Below are 27,019 nucleotides of genomic sequence, written 5' to 3' on the forward strand. Positions count from 1 at the left end.
TTTAGTTTGAAATTGTTTGCTTATCATATTTTAGTTCAAAATGCCTGCAGCACCAACCCCTGTCAGAATGGTGGTACCTGTAGTCTAAGTGGTAGCAGTGGTTTCATCTGTAGATGTCCAAACGGATTTACAGGAACAACATGTTCACAAGGTAGGAAACCTAGCCTGCTTGGATACCAGTTTTCAGTGATATCATTGTACATTTGATGGATATTTAACAGATTAGAACAAGATTTGAAGTTGATTTTCCTTCATAGTACAAACTAGATGTATTTCCAAATAGCTTATCATTGTCTGTGATTTTATTTGCTATCTCGAAGTTTAAAGATCTTTTTCCTTCCTTCTTGCAGCTGATCCTTGTACACCAAACCCTTGTCTGAATCAAGGTGTTTGCGTTCGTTTGGATACTACCAATTTCATCTGCATATGTCAAGGTACATTCACTGGGTTGAGATGTGAACAAGGTGAGGTTTAAGAATAAGAGTGTGATATGGGGAAAAACATCCTAATAAATTGTGACACTAGTATGTAACTCAGTTAACCCAAGGTTTCTTAGGGATAGGTGGGATTACATCTAGGATGGGGTAGGGGAGGTGATATTACCATGGGAAGCAAATTATACGTCCAGAAAACAAATAAAGTGGGTTACAGACAAGTTGCTCTGTAAATGGTAGGTATTGCACATATGAAAATAATGATGCTAGTTGATATCTCTACATTTTTGACCCTCTCGAATTTCTGATTTATTTTCTGCCTGTATATTGTTTTTGCTCTTGTAATAGTTTTGGTTTATTAGTTTAGTCATAAGCAATGAAACATTTACTATTTTAAAATGTTGTCTTTCAACAATAAACTGTTTACTTCTCATATTTCAGTTCAAAATGCCTGCAGCACCAACCCCTGTCAGAATGGTGGTACCTGTAGTCTTAGTGGTAGCAGTGGTTTCACCTGTAGATGTCCCAATGGATTTACAGGAACAACGTGTTCACAAGGTAGGAAACCTAGCCTGCTTGGATACCAGTTTATCATTGTACATTTGATGGATATTTAACAGATTAGAACAAGATTTAAAGTTGATTTTCCTTCTTAATACAGACTAGTTGTATTTCCAAATAGCTTATTTTTGTCTGCAATTTTATCTGCCATCAAGTAGTTTAAAGATATTTTTCTTTCCTTCTTGCAGCTGATCCTTGTACACCAAACCCTTGTCTGAATCAAGGTTTTTGCTTTGCCTTGGAATCTACAAATTTCTTGTGCTTTTGTCAAGGTACATTCACTGGGTTGAGATGTGAACAAGGTGAGGTTTAAGAAGAAAAGTGTTATATGGGGAAAAACATCCTAATTAATTGTTACACTAGTATGTAATTCAGTTAATCCAAGGTTTCTTAGGGATAAGTGGGATTACATCTAGGATGGGGGAGGGGAGGTGATATTACCATGGGAAGCAAATAATACATCCAGAAAACAAAAAAAGTGGGTTACAGACAAGTTGAGCTGAAAATGGTAGGTAATGCACAGATGAAAATAATGATGCTAGTTGATATCTTTACATTTTTGACCCTCTCCAATTTCTGATCCATTTTCTGCCTGTATATTGTTTTTGCTCTGGTAATAGTTTTGGTTTATTAGTTTAGTCATAAGCAATGAAACATATACTATTTTAAAATGTTGTCTTTTAACAATTACTGTTTACTTCTCATATTTCAGTTCAAAATGCCTGCAGCACCAACCCCTGTCAGAATGGTGGTACCTGTAGTCTTAGTGGTAGCAGTGGTTTCATCTGTAGATGTTCCAATGGATTTACAGGAACAACATGTTCACAAGGTAGGAACCTCTTTATCTTGGCTATGCTGTCCTTAGTTTGATCTGTTCCATATTAATTAGGTTTTTAACTCAATTTGTTGCCTTTTTCATATTTTATATTTGTGTTTAGTTTGAAACTGTTTGCTTATCATATTTTAGTTCAAAATGCCTGCAGCACCAACCCCTGTCAGAATGGTGGTACCTGTAGTCTAAGTGGTAGCAGTGGTTTCATCTGTAGATGTCCAAACGGATTTACAGGAACAACATGTTCACAAGGTAGGAAACCTAGCCTGCTTGGATACCAGTTTTCAGTGATATCATTGTACATTTGATGGATATTTAACAGATTAGAACAAGATTTGAAGTTGATTTTCCTTCATAGTACAAACTAGATGTATTTCCAAATAGCTTATCATTGTCTGTGATTTTATTTGCTATCTCAAAGTTTAAAGATCTTTTTCCTTCCTTCTTGCAGCTGATCCTTGTACACCAAACCCTTGTCTGAATCAAGGTGTTTGCGTTCGTTTGGATACTACCAATTTCATCTGCATATGTCAAGGTACATTCACTGGGTTGAGATGTGAACAAGGTGAGGTTTAAGAATAAGAGTGTGATATGGGGAAAAAACATCCTAATAAATTGTGAAATTAGTATGTAACTCAGTTAACCCAAGGTTTCTTAGGGATAGGTGGGATTACATCTAGGATGGGGTAGGGGAGGTGATATTACCATGGGAAGCAAATTATACGTCCAGAAAACAAATAAAGTGGGTTACAGACAAGTTGCTCTGAAGATGGTAGGTAATGCACATATGAAAATAATGATGCTAGTTGATATCTCTACATTTTTGACCCTCTCCAATTTCTGATCCATTTTCTGCCCGTATATTGTTTTTGCTCTTGTAATAGTTTTGGTTTATTAGTTTAGTCATAAGCAATGAAACACTTACTATTTTAAAATGTTGTCTTTCAACAATAAACTGTTTACTTCTCATATTTCAGTTCAAAATGCCTGCAGCACCAATCCCTGTCAGAATGGTGGTACCTGTAGTCTTAGTGGTAGCAGTGGTTTCATCTGTAGATGTTCCAATGGATTTACAGGAACAACATGTTCACAAGGTAGGAACCTCTTTATCTTGGCTATGCTGTCCTTAGTTTGATCTGTTCCATATTAATTAGGTTTTTAACTCAATTTGTTGCCTTTTTCATATTTTATATTTGTGTTTAGTTTGAAACTGTTTGCTTATCATATTTTAGTTCAAAATGCCTGCAGCACCAACCCCTGTCAGAATGGTGGTACCTGTAGTCTAAGTGGTAGCAGTGGTTTCATCTGTAGATGTCCAAACGGATTTACAGGAACAACATGTTCACAAGGTAGGAAACCTAGCCTGCTTGGATACCAGTTTTCAGTGATATCATTGTACATTTGATGGATATTTAACAGATTAGAACAAGATTTGAAGTTGATTTTCCTTCATAGTACAAACTAGATGTATTTCCAAATAGCTTATCATTGTCTGTGATTTTATTTGCTATCTCGAAGTTTAAAGATCTTTTTCCTTCCTTCTTGCAGCTGATCCTTGTACACCAAACCCTTGTCTGAATCAAGGTGTTTGCGTTCGTTTGGATACTACCAATTTCATCTGCATATGTCAAGGTACATTCACTGGGTTGAGATGTGAACAAGGTGAGGTTTAAGAATAAGAGTGTGATATGGGGAAAAACATCCTAATAAATTGTGAAATTAGTATGTAACTCAGTTAACCCAAGGTTTCTTAGGGATAGGTGGGATTACATCTAGGATGGGGTAGGGGAGGTGATATTACCATGGGAAGCAAATTATACGTCCAGAAAACAAATAAAGTGGGTTACAGACAAGTTGCTCTGAAGATGGTAGGTAATGCACATATGAAAATAATGATGCTAGTTGATATCTCTACATTTTTGACCCTCTCGAATTTCTGATCCATTTTCTGCCTGTATATTGTTTTTGCTCTGGTAATAGTTTTGGTTTATTAGTTTAGTCATAAGCAATGAAACATTTACTATTTTTAAAATGTTGTCTTTCAACAATAAACTGTTTACTTCTCATATTTCAGGTCAAAATGCCTGCAGCACCAACCCCTGTCAGAATGGTGGTACCTGTAGTCTTAGTGGTAGCAGTGGTTTCACCTGTAGATGTTCCAATGGATTTACAGGAACAACATGTTCACAAGGTAGGAACCTAACCTGCTAGGATACCAGTTTTCAGTTATATCGTTGTACATTTGATAGATTCTTAACAGAGTAGAACAAGATTTAAAGTTGATTTTCCTTCATAGTACAGACTAGTTGTATTTCCAAATAGCTTATTTTTGTCTGCAATTTTATCTGCTATCAAAAAGTTTAAAGATGTTTTTCCTTCCTTCTTGCAGCTGATCCTTGTACACCAAACCCTTGTCTGAATCAAGGTGTTTGCGTTCGTTTGGATACTACCAATTTTATCTGCATATGTCAAGGTACATTCACTGGGTTGAGATGTGAACAAGGTGAGGTTTAAGGATAAGAGTGTTACAAAAGGAAAAAAGTCCTTATTAATTGTTAAACTAATATGTAACTCAGTTAACCCTAGGTTTTATAGTGATAGGTGGGTTTACATTTAGGGTGGGGGAGGTGATAGAACCATGTGAAACACAAAATACTTCCAGAATACAAATGAATTGGTACAGACAAGATGAGTTTAATATGGTAGGTAATGCACGGATGAAAATAATGATGTCAGTTGATATCTTTTCATTTTGACCCTCTCCAATTTCTGGTTTTCCATTTTCTGCCTGTGTTTTGTTTTGTGTCTTGTAATAATTTTGGTTTATTAGTTTAGTCATCAGCAATGAAACACTTACTATTTTGAAATGTTGTCTTTCAACAATAAACTGTTTACTTCCCATATTTCAGTTCAAAATGCCTGCAGCACCAACCCCTGTCAGAATGGTGGTACCTGTAGTCTTAGTGGTAGCAGTGGTTTCACCTGTAGATGTCCCAATGGATTTACAGGAACAACGTGTTCACAAGGTAGGAAACCTAGCCTGCTTGGATACCAGTTTATCATTGTACATTTGATGGATATTTAACAGATTAGAACAAGATTTAAAGTTGATTTTCCTTCTTAATACAGACTAGTTGTATTTCCAAATAGCTTATTTTTGTCTGCAATTTTATCTGCCATCAAGTAGTTTAAAGATATTTTTCTTTCCTTCTTGCAGCTGATCCTTGTACACCAAACCCTTGTCTGAATCAAGGTTTTTGCTTTGCCTTGGAATCTACAAATTTCTTGTGCTTTTGTCAAGGTACATTCACTGGGTTGAGATGTGAACAAGGTGAGGTTTAAGAAGAAAAGTGTTATATGGGGAAAAACATCCTAATTAATTGTTACACTAGTATGTAATTCAGTTAATCCAAGGTTTCTTAGGGATAAGTGGGATTACATCCTGGATGGGGGAGGGGAGGGGAGGTGATATTACCATGGGAAGCAAATAATACAAATAAAGTGGGTTACAGACAAGTTGAGCTGAAAATGGTAGGTAATGCACAGATGAAAATAATGATGCTAGTTGATATCTTTACATTTTTGACCCTCTCCAATTTCTGATCCATTTTCTGCCGGTATTTCCTTTTCGCTCTGGTAATAGTTTTGGTTTACTAGTTTAGTCATAAGCAATGAAACATATACTATTTTAAAATGTTGTCTTTTAACAATTACCTGTTTACTTCTCATATTTCAGTTCAAAATGCCTGCAGCACCAATCCCTGTCAGAATGGTGGTACCTGTAGTCTTAGTGGTAGCAGTGGTTTCATCTGTAGATGTTCCAATGGATTTACAGGAACAACATGTTCACAAGGTAGGAACCTCTTTATCTTGGCTATGCTGTCCTTAGTTTGATCTGTTCCATATTAATTAGGTTTTTAACTCAATTTGTTGCCTTTTTCATATTTGTGTTTAGTTTGAAATTGTTTGCTTATCATATTTTAGTTCAAAATGCCTGCAGCACCAACCCCTGTCAGAATGGTGGTACCTGTAGTCTAAGTGGTAGCAGTGGTTTCATCTGTAGATGTCCAAACGGATTTACAGGAACAACATGTTCACAAGGTAGGAAACCTAGCCTGCTTGGATACCAGTTTTCAGTGATATCATTGTACATTTGATGGATATTTAACAGATTAGAACAAGATTTGAAGTTGATTTTCCTTCATAGTACAAACTAGATGTATTTCCAAATAGCTTATCATTGTCTGTGATTTTATTTGCTATCTCGAAGTTTAAAGATCTTTTCCCTTCCTTCTTGCAGCTGATCCTTGTACACCAAACCCTTGTCTGAATCAAGGTGTTTGCGTTCGTTTGGATACTACCAATTTCATCTGCATATGTCAAGGTACATTCACTGGGTTGAGATGTGAACAAGGTGAGGTTTAAGAATAAGAGTGTGATATGGGGAAAAACATCCTAATAAATTGTGACACTAGTATGTAACTCAGTTAACCCAAGGTTTCTTAGGGATAGGTGGGATTACATCTAGGATGGGGTAGGGGAGGTGATATTACCATGGGAAGCAAATTATACGTCCAGAAAACAAATAAAGTGGGTTACAGACAAGTTGCTCTGTAAATGGTAGGTAATGCACATATGAAAATAATGATGCTAGTTGATATCTCTACATTTTTGACCCTCTCGAATTTCTGATCCATTTTCTGCCTGTATATTGTTTTTGCTCTTGTAATAGTTTTGGTTTATTAGTTTAGTCATAAGCAATGAAACATTTACTATTTTAAAATGTTGTCTTTCAACAATAAACTGTTTACTTCTCATATTTCAGTTCAAAATGCCTGCAGCACCAACCCCTGTCAGAATGGTGGTACCTGTAGTCTTAGTGGTAGCAGTGGTTTCACCTGTAGATGTCCCAATGGATTTACAGGAACAACGTGTTCACAAGGTAGGAAACCTAGCCTGCTTGGATACCAGTTTATCATTGTACATTTGATGGATATTTAACAGATTAGAACAAGATTTAAAGTTGACTTTCCTTCTTAATACAGACTAGTTGTATTTCCAAATAGCTTATTTTTGTCTGCAATTTTATCTGCCATCAAGTAGTTTAAAGATATTTTTCTTTCCTTCTTGCAGCTGATCCTTGTACACCAAACCCTTGTCTGAATCAAGGTTTTTGCTTTGCCTTGGAATCTACAAATTTCTTGTGCTTTTGTCAAGGTACATTCACTGGGTTGAGATGTGAACAAGGTGAGGTTTAAGAAGAAAAGTGTTATATGGGGAAAAACATCCTAATTAATTGTTACACTAGTATGTAATTCAGTTAATCCAAGGTTTCTTAGGGATAAGTGGGATTACATCTAGGATGGGGGAGGGGAGGTGATATTACCATGGGAAGCAAATAATACATCCAGAAAACAAAAAATGTGGGTTACAGACAAGTTGAGCTGAAAATGGTAGGTAATGCACAGATGAAAATAATGATGCTAGTTGATATCTTTACATTTTTGACCCTCTCCAATTTCTGATCCATTTTCTGCCGGTATTTCCTTTTCGCTCTGGTAATAGTTTTGGTTTATTAGTTTAGTCATAAGCAATGAAACATATACTATTTTAAAATGTTGTCTTTTAACAATTACTGTTTACTTCTCATATTTCAGTTCAAAATGCCTGCAGCACCAACCCCTGTCAGAATGGTGGTACCTGTAGTCTTAGTGGTAGCAGTGGTTTCATCTGTAGATGTTCCAATGGATTTACAGGAACAACATGTTCACAAGGTAGGAACCTCTTTATCTTGGCTATGCTGTCCTTAGTTTGATCTGTTCCATATTAATTAGGTTTTTAACTCAATTTGTTGCCTTTTTCATATTTTATATTTGTGTTTAGTTTGAAACTGTTTGCTTATCATATTTTAGTTCAAAATGCCTGCAGCACCAACCCCTGTCAGAATGGTGGTACCTGTAGTCTAAGTGGTAGCAGTGGTTTCATCTGTAGATGTCCAAACGGATTTACAGGAACAACATGTTCACAAGGTAGGAAACCTAGCCTGCTTGGATACCAGTTTTCAGTGATATCATTGTACATTTGATGGATATTTAACAGATTAGAACAAGATTTGAAGTTGATTTTCCTTCATAGTACAAACTAGATGTATTTCCAAATAGCTTATCATTGTCTGTGATTTTATTTGCTATCTCGAAGTTTAAAGATCTTTTTCCTTCCTTCTTGCAGCTGATCCTTGTACACCAAACCCTTGTCTGAATCAAGGTGTTTGCGTTCGTTTGGATACTACCAATTTCATCTGCATATGTCAAGGTACATTCACTGGGTTGAGATGTGAACAAGGTGAGGTTTAAGAATAAGAGTGTGATATGGGGAAAAACATCCTAATAAATTGTGAAATTAGTATGTAACTCAGTTAACCCAAGGTTTCTTAGGGATAGGTGGGATTACATCTAGGATGGGGTAGGGGAGGTGATATTACCATGGGAAGCAAATTATACGTCCAGAAAACAAATAAAGTGGGTTACAGACAAGTTGCTCTGAAGATGGTAGGTAATGCACATATGAAAATAATGATGCTAGTTGATATCTCTACATTTTTGACCCTCTCCAATTTCTGATCCATTTTCTGCCCGTATATTGTTTTTGCTCTTGTAATAGTTTTGGTTTATTAGTTTAGTCATAAGCAATGAAACACTTACTATTTTAAAATGTTGTCTTTCAACAATAAACTGTTTACTTCTCATATTTCAGTTCAAAATGCCTGCAGCACCAATCCCTGTCAGAATGGTGGTACCTGTAGTCTTAGTGGTAGCAGTGGTTTCACCTGTCGATGTCCCAATGGATTTACAGGAACAACGTGTTCACAAGGTAGGAACCTCTTTATCTTGGCTATGCTGTCCTTAGTTTGATCTGTTTCATATTAATTAGGTTTTGTCTCTATTTGTTGCCTTTATCATATTTTATGTTTGTCCTTGTTTGCAACTGTTCGCTTCTCATATTTCAGTTCAAAATGCCTGCAGTACCAATCCCTGTCAGAATGGTGGTACCTGTAGTCTTAGTGGTAGCAGTGGTTTCACCTGTCGATGTCCCAATGGATTTACAGGAACAACATGTTCACAAGGTAGGAAACCTAGCCTGCTTGGATACCAATTTTCAGTGATATGGTTGTACATTTGATGGATATTTAACAGGATGTGTAAAAGTAAGTCAGCCTGACGTTTCGATCCTAGCAGGATCTTCTTCAGAGGTTACATGACAAGTATCAGTAACAGAAAGGAAAAAAACACTCACAGAATACAGACAGGTTAATGAGCAAGGTGAACACATTGAGATATATGAAAGGGGATTATAAGTAGACAAGGGATGGAGAGATGAAAGCAACAGGGGAAGAGGAGAGGTAGGAGATAAACAGTGGAGGGACAAAGAGAGGATTAAAGTAACAGGGTAAGGAATAAACTGGAGATGGACAAAGACAGCTCTGAGACTAACCAGTCAAACTCTCCTCTCCGCAGAGCACACGACAACCTTCCAAGAGATGAGCGTACAGCACTCTCCTCACTGATGTCTCACAGTGACATCATCATTAAGCCAGCCGACAAAGTTTCTGCAGTTGTCATCCAGGATCGACAGAATTACATCATAGAAGCCATGCGTCATCTCTCCAACAGTGATATTTACACTCTTCTTGATTCTGATCCCACAGTTATTTTCTCCCAACAGATAAAACAGACCATCACTGATATGTACCAGTGGAACCAGATCTCTAAGAAGGCTGTTTCTTTCCTTTCTCCCACAGACTGTAAAGCAGCCAGGTTTTATCTCCTGCCCAAAATTCACAAGCCTGGTAACCCTTGTAGGCCTATCATCTCAGGCAATGGGTCCCCCACCGAGAAGATATCCTTGTTTGTGGACCACTTCATCAAACCTCTTGTTCCTCAGATCAATTCTTATATCAATGACACTCCAGATATCCTCAGGAAACTTGAAGATATCAAGAACCAAATCCCCAGTACAGCCATCATCGGTACTTTGATGTCTCTTCTCTTTACACTAAACATCACTCATGCTGAAGGTATCGCAGCCACGTGTGCAGCCCTGTCTTAGAAGGTCCACCCTTGTCCACTCATCTCTGACAGCAAAGTTCTCATGCAACAGGTTCTCACCAAACACAACTTCACGTTCATGAACAAGCATAACCTTCAGAGAGAGACGGGACTGCCATGGGAACCAGGATGGATCCTTCCTATGCATGCCTGTTTATGTCTAGCCTTGAAGAACGCATGCTCAGTACAGCTCCCTGCAGTCCCCGTATCTGGTGGCGCTACATTGATGACATCTTCTTCGTTTGGACCAGTGATGAGGATAGCCTGCTCACCTTCATCAATTACATCAATTCTTTCCACAGCACCATCAAATTCACCTCTGATTACTCTCACCAACAGGTTAACTTTCTTGATGAAGGAAGACAGTTCTCTCACTACAGACTTATACACCAAGCCCACAGACACACACCAGTTTCTCCATTCTTCCAGCTGCCATCCCAGTGACTGCAAGTCTGGAATTGCCTACAGTCAAGCACTTCGTCTTCGTCGCATTTGCTCTAACAATTCCTCTTTCATTTGCCATACAGATGCTTTGGAAAAACACCTTACTGCCAGGGGCCATAGTGCCAGAAGATTGCCTGAAGCCACTCAGAGGGTCCGCTCCCTTTCCAGATCATCTACTTTGGCAGTGAAATACAAAAAGGGACGAGATTGCGACAACAAGCTGCCCCTGGTTGTTACTTTCCACCCAAATCTTTCTCCTCTTCAGAAAATCACCTCTAACAACCACAACATTCTCCTCACTTCAGATAGACTTCAACGAGCCATCCCTGAAAAACCCATCATCGCCTACACACGACCACTCAACCAACGAGACCTTGTTGTTTGTGCTGCTGTTCCACCTCTTCTAATCCTATGCACCTATTCAGCATGGTACTTTCAAATGTGAGTGTACTTCGAGGTGCATCATCTGCAGCCACCAGATTGTTGAATCCAATTCCATCACCAGCCACAGCATGCAACTCACACACAAGACTAAGGGTCACATCACTTGCACTACCACCAATGTCATCTATCTCATCTCTTGTAGAGTTTGCGGCATCCAGTATGTTGGCGAAACCAAAACCACCCTCAAGAAGCAATTCTATGGTCACATATCCACAGTCAAAACCATGAAGACTGAGACCCCAGTTGGAGAACATTTTAACCTTCCCAACCATACCATTAACGACATGTCCCTGCCGGGGATTGAATCCTTAGGTAGCCGTCCTGACCTAGTACGAATCAGCAGAGAGAGGCTGTGGATGCAATGCCTTCACACCATTAAACCTCATTGGCTAAACTTTCAGGAAGGACATGACTAACTTTTCTTCTGTTCCCACTCCTTCTTCCCATGTTCCCTCCCCCTCCCTCCATTCATCTTCTCCTAGCACTCTTCCCCTCATTTTTTCTCCACACCTTTCTGTCTTTTTCCTTTTCCAGTTTATTCCCTACCCTGTTACTTTAATCCTCTCTTAAATTTGTCCCTCCACTGTTTATATCCTACCTCTCCTCTTCCCCTGTTGCTTTCATCTCTCCATCCCTTGTCTACTTATAATCCCCTTTCATCTATCTCATTGTGTTCACCATGCTCATTAATCTGTCTGTATTCTGTGTGTGTTTTTTTTTCCTTCTGTTACAGTTACTTGTCATTTAGCCTCTGAAGAAGATCCTGCTTAGATCGAAACGTCAGGCCGTCTTAAATTTACACATTCTACTACACAGGCTCTCTAGTGGATAAGCAGTTTGCTAACAGTTTTATTTTCTATTGATATTGAACAGAGTAGAACAAGATTTAAAGTTGATTTTCCTTCATATAGTACAGACTGGTTGTATTTCCAAATAGCTTATTTTTGTGTGCAATTTATCTGCAATCAATTAGTTTAAAGATATTTTTCCGTCCTTCTTACAGCTGATCCTTGTACACCAAACCCTTGTCTGAATCAAGGTTTTTGCTTTGCTTTGGAATCAACAAATTTCTTGTGCTTTTGTCAAGGTACATTCACTGGGTTGAGATGTGAACAAGGTGAGGTTTAAGAATAAGAGTGTGATATGGGGAAAAACATCCTAATAAATTGTGACACTAGTATGTAACTCAGTTAACCCAAGGTTTCTTAAGGATAGGTGGGATTACATCTAGGATGGGGAGGGGAGGTGATATTACCATGGGAAGCAAATAAAACATTCAGAAAACAAATAAAGTGGGTAACAGACAAGTTGAGTTGAAAATGGTAGGTAATGCACAGATGAAAATAATGATGATAGTTGATATCTTTACATTTTTGACCCTCTCAAATTTCTGATCCATTTTCTGCCTGTATTATGTATTTGCTCTGGTAATAGTTTTGGTTTATTAGTTTAGTCATAAGCTATGAAGCATTTACTACTTTAAAATGTTGGCTTTCAACAATAAACTGTTTGCTTATCATATTTCAGTTATAAATGCCTGCAGCACCAACCCCTGTCAGAATGGTGGTACCTGTAGTCTTAGTGGTAGCAGTGGTTTCACCTGTAGATGTCCCAATGGATTTACAGGAACAACATGTTCACAAGGTAGGAACCTCTTTATCTTGGCTATGCTGTCCTTAGTTTGATCTGTTTCATATTAATTAGGTTTTTGTCTCTATTTGTTGCCTTTTTCATATTTTATATATGTGTTTATTTTGAAACTGTTTGCTTATCATATTTCAGTTCAAAATGCCTGCAGCACCAACCCCTGTCAGAATGGTGGTACCTGTAGTCTAAGTGGTAGCAGTGGTTTCACCTGTAGATGTCCCAATGGATTTACAGGAACAACATGTTCACAAGGTAGGAACCTCTTTATCTTGGCTATGCTGTCCTTAGTTTTGATCTGTTTGACATCCATAAGGTTTTTGTCTCTATTTGTTGCCTTTATCATATGTAATGTTTGTCTTTATTTGAAACTGTTTACTTCTCATATTTCAGTTCAAAATGCCTGCAGTACCAATCCCTGTCAGAATGGTGGTACCTGTAGTCTTAGTGGTAGCAGTGGTTTCACCTGTCGATGTCCCAATGGATTTACAGGAACAACATGTTCACAAGGTAGGAAACCTAGCCTGCTTGGATACCAATTTTCAGTGATATGGTTGTACATTTGATGGATATTTAACAGGATGTGTAAAAGTAAGTCAGCCTGACGTTTCGATCCTAGCAGGATCTTCTTCAGAGGTTACATGACAAGTATCAGTAACAGAAAGGAAAAAAACACTCACAGAATACAGACAGGTTAATGAGCAAGGTGAACACATTGAGATATATGAAAGGGGATTATAAGTAGACAAGGGATGGAGAGATGAAAGCAACAGGGGAAGAGGAGAGGTAGGAGATAAACAGTGGAGGGACAAAGAGAGGATTAAAGTAACAGGGTAAGGAATAAACTGGAGATGGACAAAGACAGCTCTGAGACTAACCAGTCAAACTCTCCTCTCCGCAGAGCACACGACAACCTTCCAAGAGATGAGCGTACAGCACTCTCCTCACTGATGTCTCACAGTGACATCATCATTAAGCCAGCCGACAAAGTTTCTGCAGTTGTCATCCAGGATCGACAGAATTACATCATAGAAGCCATGCGTCATCTCTCCAACAGTGATATTTACACTCTTCTTGATTCTGATCCCACAGTTATTTTCTCCCAACAGATAAAACAGACCATCACTGATATGTACCAGTGGAACCAGATCTCTAAGAAGGCTGTTTCTTTCCTTTCTCCCACAGACTGTAAAGCAGCCAGGTTTTATCTCCTGCCCAAAATTCACAAGCCTGGTAACCCTTGTAGGCCTATCATCTCAGGCAATGGGTCCCCCACCGAGAAGATATCCTTGTTTGTGGACCACTTCATCAAACCTCTTGTTCCTCAGATCAATTCTTATATCAATGACACTCCAGATATCCTCAGGAAACTTGAAGATATCAAGAACCAAATCCCCAGTACAGCCATCATCGGTACTTTGATGTCTCTTCTCTTTACACTAAACATCACTCATGCTGAAGGTATCGCAGCCACGTGTGCAGCCCTGTCTTAGAAGGTCCACCCTTGTCCACTCATCTCTGACAGCAAAGTTCTCATGCAACAGGTTCTCACCAAACACAACTTCACGTTCATGAACAAGCATAACCTTCAGAGAGAGACGGGACTGCCATGGGAACCAGGATGGATCCTTCCTATGCATGCCTGTTTATGTCTAGCCTTGAAGAACGCATGCTCAGTACAGCTCCCTGCAGTCCCCGTATCTGGTGGCGCTACATTGATGACATCTTCTTCGTTTGGACCAGTGATGAGGATAGCCTGCTCACCTTCATCAATTACATCAATTCTTTCCACAGCACCATCAAATTCACCTCTGATTACTCTCACCAACAGGTTAACTTTCTTGATGAAGGAAGACAGTTCTCTCACTACAGACTTATACACCAAGCCCACAGACACACACCAGTTTCTCCATTCTTCCAGCTGCCATCCCAGTGACTGCAAGTCTGGAATTGCCTACAGTCAAGCACTTCGTCTTCGTCGCATTTGCTCTAACAATTCCTCTTTCATTTGCCATACAGATGCTTTGGAAAAACACCTTACTGCCAGGGGCCATAGTGCCAGAAGATTGCCTGAAGCCACTCAGAGAGTCCGCTCCCTTTCCAGATCATCTACTTTGGCAGTGAAATACAAAAAGGGACGAGATTGCGACAACAAGCTGCCCCTGGTTGTTACTTTCCACCCAAATCTTTCTCCTCTTCAGAAAATCACCTCTAACAACCACAACATTCTCCTCACTTCAGATAGACTTCAACGAGCCATCCCTGAAAAACCCATCATCGCCTACACACGACCACTCAACCAACGAGACCTTGTTGTTTGTGCTGCTGTTCCACCTCTTCTAATCCTATGCACCTATTCAGCATGGTACTTTCAAATGTGAGTGTACTTCGAGGTGCATCATCTGCAGCCACCAGATTGTTGAATCCAATTCCATCACCAGCCACAGCATGCAACTCACACACAAGACTAAGGGTCACATCACTTGCACTACCACCAATGTCATCTATCTCATCTCTTGTAGAGTTTGCGGCATCCAGTATGTTGGCGAAACCAAAACCACCCTCAAGAAGCAATTCTATGGTCACATATCCACAGTCAAAACCATGAAGACTGAGACCCCAGTTGGAGAACATTTTAACCTTCCCAACCATACCATTAACGACATGTCCCTGCCGGGGATTGAATCCTTAGGTAGCCGTCCTGACCTAGTACGAATCAGCAGAGAGAGGCTGTGGATGCAATGCCTTCACACCATTAAACCTCATTGGCTAAACTTTCAGGAAGGACATGACTAACTTTTCTTCTGTTCCCACTCCTTCTTCCCATGTTCCCTCCCCCTCCCTCCATTCATCTTCTCCTAGCACTCTTCCCCTCATTTTTTCTCCACACCTTTCTGTCTTTTTCCTTTTCCAGTTTATTCCCTACCCTGTTACTTTAATCCTCTCTTAAATTTGTCCCTCCACTGTTTATATCCTACCTCTCCTCTTCCCCTGTTGCTTTCATCTCTCCATCCCTTGTCTACTTTTAATCCCCTTTCATCTATCTCATTGTGTTCACCATGCTCATTAATCTGTCTGTATTCTGTGTGTGTTTTTTTTTCCTTCTGTTACAGTTACTTGTCATTTAGCCTCTGAAGAAGATCCTGCTTAGATCGAAACGTCAGGCCGTCTTAAATTTACACATTCTACTACACAGGCTCTCTAGTGGATAAGCAGTTTGCTAACAGTTTTATTTTCTATTGATATTGAACAGAGTAGAACAAGATTTAAAGTTGATTTTCCTTCATATAGTACAGACTGGTTGTATTTCCAAATAGCTTATTTTTGTGTGCAATTTATCTGCAATCAATTAGTTTAAAGATATTTTTCCGTCCTTCTTACAGCTGATCCTTGTACACCAAACCCTTGTCTGAATCAAGGTTTTTGCTTTGCTTTGGAATCAACAAATTTCTTGTGCTTTTGTCAAGGTACATTCACTGGGTTGAGATGTGAACAAGGTGAGGTTTAAGAATAAGAGTGTGATATGGGGAAAAACATCCTAATAAATTGTGACACTAGTATGTAACTCAGTTAACCCAAGGTTTCTTAAGGATAGGTGGGATTACATCTAGGATGGGGAGGGGAGGTGATATTACCATGGGAAGCAAATAAAACATTCAGAAAACAAATAAAGTGGGTAACAGACAAGTTGAGTTGAAAATGGTAGGTAATGCACAGATGAAAATAATGATGATAGTTGATATCTTTACATTTTTGACCCTCTCAAATTTCTGATCCATTTTCTGCCTGTATTATGTATTTGCTCTGGTAATAGTTTTGGTTTATTAGTTTAGTCATAAGCTATGAAGCATTTACTACTTTAAAATGTTGGCTTTCAACAATAAACTGTTTGCTTATCATATTTCAGTTATAAATGCCTGCAGCACCAACCCCTGTCAGAATGGTGGTACCTGTAGTCTTAGTGGTAGCAGTGGTTTCACCTGTAGATGTTCCAATGGATTTACAGGAACAACATGTTCACAAGGTAGGAACCTCTTTATCTTGGCTATGCTGTCCTTAGTTTGATCTGTTTCATATTAATTAGGTTTTTGTCTCTATTTGTTGCCTTTTTCATATTTTATATATGTGTTTATTTTGAAACTGTTTGCTTATCATATTTCAGTTCAAAATGCCTGCAGCACCAACCCCTGTCAGAATGGTGGTACCTGTAGTCTAAGTGGTAGCAGTGGTTTCACCTGTAGATGTCCCAATGGATTTACAGGAACAACATGTTCACAAGGTAGGAACCTCTTTATCTTGGCTATGCTGTCCTTAGTTTTGATCTGTTTGACATCCATAAGGTTTTTGTCTCTATTTGTTGCCTTTATCATATGTAATGTTTGTCTTTATTTGAAACTGTTTACTTCTCATATTTCAGTTCAAAATGCCTGCAGCAACAACCCCTGTCAGAATGGTGGTACCTGTAGTCTTAGTGGTAGCAGTGGTTTCACCTGTAGATGTCCCAATGGATTTACAGGAACAACATGTTCACAAGGTAGGACCCTCTTTATCTTGGCTATGCTGTCCTTAGTTTTGATCTGTTTGACATCCATAAGGTTTTTGTCTCTATTTGTTGCCTTTATCATATGTAATGTTTGTCTTTATTTGAAACTGTTTACTTCTCATATTTCAGTTCAAAATGCCTGCAGCAACAACCCCTGTCAGAATGGTGGTACCTGTAGTCTAAGTGGTAGCAGTGGTTTCACCTGTAGATGTCCCGATGGATTTACAGGAACAACATGTTCACAAAGTAAGTAATCTATCTCTTATCGTTGATGGAGTACTTGTCGTCTCCAGTATCTGTCCAGAACTTTCTTTTTAAATGTATAAGATCTTGTCAATCATAAGAGAAAAGAATATTGTATCCGTTTTGGCCTGTTGTCATGCCAAATGCTTTTTATCTTGATTCCATCTCGTCAGATCGAAACAGCTGTACACCGAACCCCTGTCAGAATGGTGGTTCGTGCCTTCCTAGTGGAGTCGGCAGCTTTACGTGCTCCTGTACACCAGAATTCAGGGGAATAACTTGCTTAGAAGGTGACAATCAGTGTTCGGACAAGTGCCGTTCCTCTTCCTCCGAAATTATTTTCATTGAAACTTCTTATCGTGTAAAGCAGTTTAACAGCTACATTTACTAAATGGTTTGAGACAATTGAAGTACAATAGGAACAGAAAGAGAAAATTAGAAGATTAACAAAACACAGACAGACAGACAGACAGACAGACAAAAAGAGAATCTACAGCTGTCAAAGTATGAAGTAAATGACTGATATGGTCTGAACCATCTCTTCATAATGAGACAAAGGAAAACATATCTAGAAGCACAGCAAGAAAGGTCTTAACCTTTCAATAAAGACACTTTTATGAATACTTCATATCCAGTCTGTGTTAGCTGTAGGTCAGGCCAAGACTAGAAGCACAGCAAGAAAGGTCTTAACCTTTCAATAAAGACACTTTTATGAATACTTCATCTCCAGTCTGTGTTAGCTTTAGGTCAGGCCAAGACTAGAAGCACAGCAAGAAAGGTCTTAACCTTTCAATAAAGACACTTTTACGAATACTTCATCTCCAGTCTGTGTTAGCTGTAGGTCAGGCCAAGACTAGAAGCACAGCAAGAAAGGTCTTAACCTTTCAATAAAGACACTTTTACGAATACTTCATCTCCAGTCTGTGTTAGCTTTAGGTCAGGCCAAGACTAGAAGCACAGCAAGAGAAGGTCTTAACCTTTCAATAAAGACACTTTTATGAATACTTCATCTCCAGTCTGTGTTAGCTGTAGGTCAGGCCAAGACTAGAAGCACGGCAAGAGAAGGTCTTAACCTTTCAATAAAGACACTTTTATGAATACTTCATCTCCAGTCTGTGTTAGCTGTAGGTCAGGCCAAGACTAGAAGCACGGCAAGAGAAGGTCTTAACCTTTCAATAAAGACACTTTTATGAATACTTCATCTCCAGTCTGTGTTAGCTGTAGGTCAGGCCAAGACTAGAAGCACAGCAAGAGAAGGTCTTAACCTTTCAATAAAGACACTTTTATGAATACTTCATCTCCAGTCTGTGTTAGCTGTAGGTCAGGCCAAGACTAGAAGCACGGCAAGAGAAGGTCTTAACCTTTCAATAAAGACACTTTTATGAATACTTCATCTCCAGTCTGTGTTAGCTGTAGGTCAGGCCAAGACTAGAAGCACGGCAAGAGAAGGTCTTAACCTTTCAATAAAGACACTTTTATGAATACTTCATCTCCAGTCTGTGTTAGCTGTAGGTCAGGCCAAGACTAGAAGCACGGCAAGAGAAGGTCTTAACCTTTCAATAAAGACACTTTTATGAATACTTCATCTCCAGTCTGTGTTAGCTTTAGGTCAGGCCAAGACTAGAAGCACGGCAAGAAAGGTCTTACCTTTCAATAAAGACACTTTTATGAATACTTGATCTCCAGTCTGTGTTAGCTGTAGGTCAGGCCAAGACTAGAAGCACGGCAAGAAAGGTCTTAACCTTTCAATAAAGACACTTTTATGAATACTTGATCTCCAGTCTGTGTTAGCTGTAGGTCAGGCCAAGACTAGAAGCACAGCAAGAAAGGTCTTAACCTTTCAATAAAGACACTTTTATGAATACTTCATCTCCAGTCTGTGTTAGCTGTAGGTCAGGCCAAGACTAGAAGCACGGCAAGAGAAGGTCTTAACCTTTCAATAAAGACACTTTTATGAATACTTCATCTCCAGTCTGTGTTAGCTTTAGGTCAGGGCAAGACTAGAAGCACGGCAAGAAAGGTCTTAACCTTTCAATAAAGACACTTTTATGAATACTTCATCTCCAGTCTGTGTTAGCTGTAGGTCAGGCCAAGACTAGAAGCACAGCAAGAAAGGTCTTAACCTTTCAATAAAGACACTTTTATGAATACTTCATCTCCAGTCTGTGTTAGCTTTAGGTCAGGCCAAGACTTGAAGCACAGCAAGAAAGGTCTTAACCTTTCAATAAAGACACTTTTATGAATACTTCATCTCCAGTCTGTGTTAGCTTTAGGTCAGGCCAAGACTAGAAGCATGGCAAGAGAAGGTCTTAACCTTTCAATAAAAACACTAAGCCATTCACACTGAGGATATCTCATCTCATCTAGTTTTAAGGTTGGTCACTTCACAAACGTTAACAAGTAAACTTAAAACCCTGAATGAAATATTCACTTCACCTGATAATAAATGTATCTAAGCTTCTGGTTTTTGTGATTTTTTTTGGATGCACTAGCCTCGCCTCAGATTCAGAATTGTCCCTCTGAAGACCTGGAGTTCCTGACCACGGATATCGTCGATTGGGAGGAGCCCACTTTGCCAGGAGGATCTCTGGTCTCCCAGAATCGTTTCCCCATGGGGGAGTTTCCCATCGGCCGCACGACAGTGGAGTACACCTTTGATTTCAATGGAGAGACCCTGATCTGTCGATTTGTTATTGTCATAGAGGATGACACCGATGATGGAGGTTTGTGATTGTTTTTTTTTTTTTTATTATTTGTCTTCACCTGACGCTAGAAATGATATGATCCAAGGATTAAGAGTAGAGTCAAGCTAGTTTTTTTTCCCTCTAAATTCACACGTTTACCGCGTCCAGCATGGTTTTATTCGTGTAGCTTTTTATGGGTTTGTCTTTTGTGTTCATGCTGTCAAGTTTGTCAGATTTTGACCAGGGTGTAAAATATGTTCACATAAACAACCCTCAAATGAACCTGAGATGTCTTTCAAAGCTGGTTTCATCCATGAAGCCCTTGCCATGACTTTATATGTCAAAGGTTGTCTGTCTAGCCCATTAATATGCTAGTCAGACCATAAATAGTCAGGTAATGCACTTAATCATCTGACTCTCAAAGCCAACCCAATATCTGAGAACAACTGGGATCAAGGACACAGATTTTCTGAATGCCAAGCAACTGTTTTGTCAAAACTCAATGGCAGAAAAGGATTGCGGGTGGAAGAAGGGAGTTGTGAAAATGACCTTTAATTGAATGACTTTAATTGATGTCTTTTTTCTTGTTCCTACAAAGGTGGTTTACCAGCGATACAATTCACCTTACAGAACTCGGAACAAGCGCAGATTCTCACGAATGAATTCCCGGTGATTTCGTGTACGGTGATTACTTCCGATGGATCGGAACCAGTAATCACTTGGTTTAAGGATGACCAACTTATAGGTATATGTCTTCTCACATAAATCTCTCCAGTTGTATTTATTAATTCATTTAACCAACTCACATATGCCCCTAATGTTGGTCTTTGAACACTGTACACCATCTGCTTCAAAAACAAAAAAACCCTTACCAACCATGCAGGGTCATATGATCTGCTCCCTTGTAGTAATCAACTCTTATAGTTCTCATTGAATGCATATTCCATAAACAACTGATGTCATGTTCTCATAGCTATGTATCACATTCCTGATGAACTTACTGGATCCATGGAATCTAGAAAGTGTGTAACATGATAGTAGATGTTCTGTACAACACAAAACAGTCAAACCAGCCAGAGAGAAAAGCAACAACACATTGTAATATGCAAATAAGCGATTAAACTCTATAGTGTTTTTTTCTGCTTTGAGGTTGTTGTAATCATACATATGGGACATTCTCACATTCTTGTTCTCATTTCTATCTTTTTCTGGGGGGAATTTTGGACAGTCGAGGATGAACGCACCTTCTTTTTGGAAGAAGGAGGTTATCTAGCCTTTATCCCACCGTTGGAAGATAATGATGCTGGTTCCTACAGATGTGAGGTTACTCTAGCATCAGTGTCCACTTCAATGGACATAACAGTAGTAATCCAAGGTTAGTGTGTACCATTGTACAGGTAGCTAATAGCCTGGTGTGGATAGGAGGAGTACAGCCAAATGGTCAAGTAATATTCATACTGAGGTTGTGTGCTGCTGATTAGAATGTCATGCCCTCTCCCTCCCCTCCCTTCCCCTCCCACCACATCCTTTGTCAGTTTTTTGGGGGGGGGGAGGAATTCAGTCAAGGAATTTATTTTTCAAATTAAAAATATATTTATTATAAGTACAGACTTGCATTTAGACTGATTTATATAGCAAATTTATAGTCTAAACATGCCTCAGGATGCACCATTATTTGAAATCTTAACTTTAACTAGGACCCCCGTCGGTCTACATGTGAGTCACAATCAACCACCCAGCAGCCACACATGTCCCTTGCTCGGAAAATGTTTGAGCTGCCTGTCAAAATCAGTCGTGTGAAACGTGACCCCTTCCCTTCCTTTGAAGTCTTGTGCATGTCACTGAATGAAATATTCATGGGGAGATTGTATCATTTAAAGTACTTACCAAAAACCTGCTAGAAGTTTTCATACATGTGAGAGTTATAGTGATTGTTTTTTGCCTTTTTTTAAGTGTGGGACACATTTTGAACTTACATCATTTTAGTGTTTGGTAACGACAAACATCCCAGCTTGAGTCTCGGATGAAACGCAATAATTTGCTACACTGTCACAAATCTTTCCTTTCTCTTTTCCTCCTCCCCCCCAACACCCCCTTTCATTTTATATTTACATAGCCTAGATAGCTGATTCCACCCCAATTGACGAACAACCCTGAATGAAGAAGGGGAAAAAAACCAACATTTTATATCTGTCATGTCTACAAATCATGAAAAAAAATGGTCAAAATTTAATTTTGTGCTTTTATCTGCTTAATATTTTTGGAATTGTTTTCAATGTCTTTCTTTTTATGTGTAAATGTAACTATAAGAGAAGCTACAATTGTCTTAAATTTCAAATTAAATTTACCATCATATAGAGATGATAACATTTTTTTTTTAATCTTTAAGCTTTGAAAATATTGTTGTTTATATGAAATATTTTTTCAAGAAGTTTTATTTTTCAATCTTTCCTTTCAAAGAAACACTAAAGAATAGCATTTACTTTTATATATTTTTTTATAATTGAAACTTGATTTAACTTGATCATGGAGCACCCCTGATGCCTTTTTTTAAGAACAATTATAATTAATTTTAAGTTTTAAATATAATTAATGTTTCATATTAATCATAGATAACCTGAAGGGGAAGAAAAAGACAACACAGCACCTAAGTATATATGTGTATCTGATTAACAGGTTGACAGAAAATCACATTTGAAAGTTTACCACAAGCCCTCTGAATATTAAAACAGTACGAACGTGATGTGATGGTTGTTATAAACGGCACAAATTCACTTTGTTCAGATCGCTCAAATTGTTCAGAGAGGCTCACTCACCTTCGCTTCCAAGTTATTTACTGCTAATCTGTGAATTAGTCAACTTTCAACATAAAGAGTGGAATCACAATAATACAAGTTTTAATCTGTGTACTAATGGAAATTTAGAATGGCAAAAATGTTCGTACCATTTAAAGTTGTTGTAGATCAAGTTCATTTTTCCACTGTTCAATGTTTTATGTATGCTGTTTTGCATTATTCTGGTTATTTGCAGTAAAATATGGAAAACCTATGAACTATTTTTGTTTAAAGCTTATTTTTGGAAGTATTACCAAAGCAATCGAATGTTACTCTGATAAAGATTGCTGTAGTTAAGATTAAGTGGATTTGCTCCACATTGGTATTAATGCAGGTAAAAACACAGGGCTCTTTAATTACAGTTTGGAAAGGAAGTTTGATCGTAAAGCGATTAAAAAGAGAAAAAAATACGCAATGTGTGAAATTTTTGGCTTGTTTTGCAATCAGCTGGGTGGAGCACCAGTAATTTTCTTGTAATAATTGTTTATCTTTTTCAGAGCGTTGTTAAATCAGTTATTCATTTAAGTAGTATTGATTGCTTTTATGCTAATAACTTTGGAAGTTGTATTATAAATCATGGTTTGGAAATAGCCTACTTGATAAAAATCATCTAACAAAGTGTTTGTAAGAAATAAAAATCAAAGTTTATTGTTCTGATAGGAATATAGTTTGTACTTACAATAAATTGTTTTATTTTTTTGTTTTCTCTTGGTCGAGGACTATTATAAGGCAAACAAATTTCTTCTAATGATGATGTGCTTACCAAACAGGCGGTTCTTCTTTTCTTGCAAACTTTCTGAGAATATGAATTACTTGATTTTTTATAATTTTGTAGATCATAGATGGTTGATAGATGGTTGATCATAGATCATAGATGATCACTGACAACAACAATTAACAGACGGCAGTGGGGAAAGGGTGGATGGGGGGGGGGGGGAGAGTCGGGTTGGAGGCCACATCAGGCATTAAAGGTCTATGGTATCACTTGAGAATCTACCTGGATGAAAAGGACCTGCTACTCATCAAAACAGGGTCCTTGTAGCTGATTGAAAGTACTGGATAACAACTCTACTTAGGATTGGTGATTTGATCTGGTACACATCAAAATGGGGTCATTGTACCTGATTGAATGTTCTGGATAACAACTCTACTTAGGATTGGTGGTTTGACCTGCTACGCATCAAAACAGGGTCTTTGTACCTGATTGAAAGTTCTGGATGACAACTCTACTTAGGATTGGTGGTTTGATCTGGTACACATCAAAACGGGATCTTTATACCTGATTGAAAGTACTGGATAACAACTCTACTTAGGATTGGTGGTTTGATCTGGTACACATCAAAACAGGGTCTTTGTACGTGATTGAAAGTACTGGATAACAACTCCACTTAGAATTGGTGGCATCTTTAATTGTAGTACAAATTATTCGTTTTATTGAAAACTAACAACTCAAATCGAATAATAAATAAAGCAATAAAATCGTTTGATGGCATTCCACCACATAGCTGTTTAATAAGAATCACTTTTCAAACCAAAGGTGATTGTTAAAACAAAAACAAGAGAAAGGAAAATGGCTAAAATGCAACAGAACACTACAGGAGGTAACCTTGTACAGTTTTGACAATTTGCTCATGCGGGCAATCAGCCCATGAGATAATTTATCTATCAGTGCTTGGTGGCTTGCAGTGGAGCTTAATCAATGATGTCAGTGTTAAAAAGGAACTTCTACATCGCTTGGTGTTTTGCTATTAAAGAAGCTAATTAAATCTGGAAATCTCCTGGATGTGACAATGATATGAATTACTATTACAATCTCATCAAAGTGATTTTTTTTACTACAGGCCATAAAATTTACGATGTTAAAAATTTCATTTTAAAAAGTGCAGCATGTATATTAAAATCGTTAAAACATTGATAGCCACAAGTTTATACAATAGTAGAAAATAGACGGCCATGTTTAATATATGGGGCACAGAATCATTAAAACCTCGAGCACGTCCTGCTGCTACTACACGTTTACGCTCTATCCGGTAAGGGTGTACATGTTTAAGCCGAACGACTGGTTACATGGTCATAAATATTCATATAACACGAATATTAATTTTGATCACGAATATACAATACGTCCTATACACATGGCGCTCTGATACATCGCATTACGTCCGGTTCCTGGCGTGGCGTTTGCAGGAAGAACCTTACAGAGGGTTTATCTCCCTTCAGAAATTGGAAGCAATAGTAGTGATCGTCTTCAGGGCACGATACACCAGGACCACCGATCGGGATTCTGACGTCAGAGAAGACAAGGTTCTCAGAGGAGTAGAGAGGTTGGGAGGCTTGTTCGTCTGAAAGAACCTGTTCGTTGTAGAACATTTTATCACCGTCGCCATCTACACTGCTATCCAACCAGAATGACATCTTCCAGAGGCCCGTCCCAGTCACGTTCTCGGAAGTTCGGAACGGTCGAACTTCAAAATTGAATCTTGGTCGTAACTTCTTATCTCCCCTCCAAATACGTGGCGTCGCAGAAGCTCGCAGGTTCACTAACCGCGCACCTGAAAAACAACAATGGAGAGTTCAAAAAAAGATCCAAAAATGAACGGAGAGATCACGTTGCTAAAGTTCGAGATGGGAAGAAGGAAGAACAAGCTGAACCTTAAAATTTCAGCAAAACTAGAGCACCAATGGTGCAGAAGCTCATACCTTTTCGAGCTGAAAAATGTAGGGCCCACAAACCAATTTTGGGCCCGTGAGGGATACCCCCCCCCCCCCCCTCCGTTCGCAGAATCCAGGCCACACCACTGGCTATAATTCCTATTTTCCCCTTTAAATCCTATATTACCCACTCTCTCAAACAATACCACTGACCTACCCTATTAAACTTTCTCCCCTCTACCTTAGCAGACATAACAAGCACTCCCTACAAGTCATAACTTCACAAGCTGCCTACATACCTCAGGCTCAAAGACTTCTAAGAATCGGCAAGTGCTGATTGGCTATAGGGCTCTCATGCTTACAGTTCAACAGTTAATAACAACTCCCAGTCCTGCTTTAATTCCACTAACAGCCTCTGCAGAGCTTAACCACAAATGTAAACAAACACTGCAGACACTGGGAGACAAATTAAAGGAGCTTTGGCCAGGCGCGGCGGAACGGGAAAATTATTGGGGGGGGGGGCTAATGTGTGGAGACTATCTAAGCGGAGCGCCACCATCGGTTGGCGCGGAGCGTACAAGAAAATTTTGGGGTTTTCAAATCCCCAGATGGCTGGAAACGGCACTTCCCGAGTGTTTTATGCTGCGAATACCTAGCCCTAAAATATGGGTTTCGAGCCTGCAATTTCTCAGACTGCATGTAAAAATCTGTAAAAACATTGTAATTTGTATATTCGATGGTGTTTTAAAAGAGTAGCTATTACTCGTAGTGTACTCGCAAAGACGTTTTTGAGTGTAGTAAATTACTACTTGCAATTAAATGCAATAATTAAATAAATGTCATAAGAAAAAACAGAAAGCATTTCTTAATGTCAGCAAATGGGTATTTCCAAAACCATGTGCAGTTGCCAACAAATTTCTATGAACCAAGCACTGTCACGAATGCATGTACCCTATACAGTACAGGTGAAATGCTAATATTGTGTTTTTGTTCGTTTAATAATTGATTGCGTTTAAACATAGAGCCATGTTCCACGCCTTGCCTGTACTCGTAGTGTAAAATGAGGCAAGTCATTAGCCTAAGACGAAGTTGTGTTGCGCTTACCGGTACTCACACTCACTGCTTCTACTTTTCACGGGGCGTGAAGACGCGGTTGGGGTGAAAATGTGGTCTATAGCCAGGGGACGGGCCGAGGGTCCCCCCAGCATTTACTAAAATTATGACACCTATATAGTATACGTGTGCATCGAACAGATCGACAAGTATGCATTGAAAAATGGGCACATGCACGTTTCGGAGCCTTGGTAAATATTGGGGGGGCTTATCATGCATTTGCCCCCTCAACTTTTTCATTGGGGGGCTGAACCCCCCCCCCAAGCCCCCCCGGTTCCGCCGCCACTGGCTTTGGCAAAAAGTGAAGGCTCAGATTTTTTTAAACAATGGGGATTAATTGTAATTAATTAACTTTTGACCAGAAATTTTTAGGCATCACCTTATTCATACACAATCCAACAATCATCAGTTCAACTTTGAATATGATCCATCAAAATCTTGAGGAGATTGAGATATTTGAAAATATTACAAAGAATGACCCCCGAT

The 27,019-nt window shown here is 38.8% G+C and overlaps 2 protein-coding genes across 4 annotated transcripts in view; one reads left to right on the forward strand and one right to left on the reverse strand.

Annotated features, from left to right (window-relative positions):
• Positions 1 to 23,109, forward strand: part of LOC139961023 (uncharacterized) — a 55,958-nt gene extending 32,849 nt beyond the window's left edge. Inside the window, exons 20-55 of the mRNA XM_071959829.1 lie at positions 35 to 151; positions 351 to 464; positions 876 to 992; positions 1,184 to 1,297; positions 1,708 to 1,824; positions 1,963 to 2,079; positions 2,279 to 2,392; positions 2,805 to 2,921; positions 3,060 to 3,176; positions 3,376 to 3,489; positions 3,902 to 4,018; positions 4,217 to 4,330; positions 4,737 to 4,853; positions 5,045 to 5,158; positions 5,564 to 5,680; positions 5,812 to 5,928; positions 6,128 to 6,241; positions 6,653 to 6,769; positions 6,961 to 7,074; positions 7,485 to 7,601; positions 7,740 to 7,856; positions 8,056 to 8,169; positions 8,581 to 8,697; positions 8,834 to 8,950; positions 12,603 to 12,719; positions 12,858 to 12,974; positions 15,848 to 15,961; positions 16,372 to 16,488; positions 16,627 to 16,743; positions 16,882 to 16,998; positions 17,137 to 17,253; positions 17,424 to 17,540; positions 19,743 to 19,973; positions 20,533 to 20,679; positions 21,163 to 21,309; positions 22,051 to 23,109. Coding sequence (XP_071815930.1) covers positions 35 to 151; positions 351 to 464; positions 876 to 992; positions 1,184 to 1,297; positions 1,708 to 1,824; positions 1,963 to 2,079; positions 2,279 to 2,392; positions 2,805 to 2,921; positions 3,060 to 3,176; positions 3,376 to 3,489; positions 3,902 to 4,018; positions 4,217 to 4,330; positions 4,737 to 4,853; positions 5,045 to 5,158; positions 5,564 to 5,680; positions 5,812 to 5,928; positions 6,128 to 6,241; positions 6,653 to 6,769; positions 6,961 to 7,074; positions 7,485 to 7,601; positions 7,740 to 7,856; positions 8,056 to 8,169; positions 8,581 to 8,697; positions 8,834 to 8,950; positions 12,603 to 12,719; positions 12,858 to 12,974; positions 15,848 to 15,961; positions 16,372 to 16,488; positions 16,627 to 16,743; positions 16,882 to 16,998; positions 17,137 to 17,253; positions 17,424 to 17,540; positions 19,743 to 19,973; positions 20,533 to 20,679; positions 21,163 to 21,309; positions 22,051 to 22,055 — 4,244 coding nt within the window. The 3' untranslated portion in view covers positions 22,056 to 23,109. The remainder of the gene's footprint in view (positions 1 to 34; positions 152 to 350; positions 465 to 875; positions 993 to 1,183; positions 1,298 to 1,707; positions 1,825 to 1,962; positions 2,080 to 2,278; positions 2,393 to 2,804; positions 2,922 to 3,059; positions 3,177 to 3,375; positions 3,490 to 3,901; positions 4,019 to 4,216; positions 4,331 to 4,736; positions 4,854 to 5,044; positions 5,159 to 5,563; positions 5,681 to 5,811; positions 5,929 to 6,127; positions 6,242 to 6,652; positions 6,770 to 6,960; positions 7,075 to 7,484; positions 7,602 to 7,739; positions 7,857 to 8,055; positions 8,170 to 8,580; positions 8,698 to 8,833; positions 8,951 to 12,602; positions 12,720 to 12,857; positions 12,975 to 15,847; positions 15,962 to 16,371; positions 16,489 to 16,626; positions 16,744 to 16,881; positions 16,999 to 17,136; positions 17,254 to 17,423; positions 17,541 to 19,742; positions 19,974 to 20,532; positions 20,680 to 21,162; positions 21,310 to 22,050) is intronic.
• A 1,138-nt stretch (positions 23,110 to 24,247) lies between these two features.
• The window catches only part of LOC139961028 (uncharacterized), a 29,351-nt gene continuing 26,579 nt past the window's right edge, over positions 24,248 to 27,019 (reverse strand). For all 3 annotated transcript variants that reach the window (XM_071959862.1, XM_071959852.1, XM_071959842.1), the window contains one exon: positions 24,248 to 25,320. In XM_071959862.1, the coding sequence (XP_071815963.1) occupies positions 24,896 to 25,320 (425 nt within the window). In that variant the 3' untranslated portion in view covers positions 24,248 to 24,895. The remainder of the gene's footprint in view (positions 25,321 to 27,019) is intronic.

This window comes from Apostichopus japonicus, chromosome 3 (genome assembly GCF_037975245.1).
Source record: "Apostichopus japonicus isolate 1M-3 chromosome 3, ASM3797524v1, whole genome shotgun sequence".
NCBI classification, from domain to species: Eukaryota; Metazoa; Echinodermata; class Holothuroidea; order Aspidochirotida; family Stichopodidae; genus Apostichopus; species Apostichopus japonicus.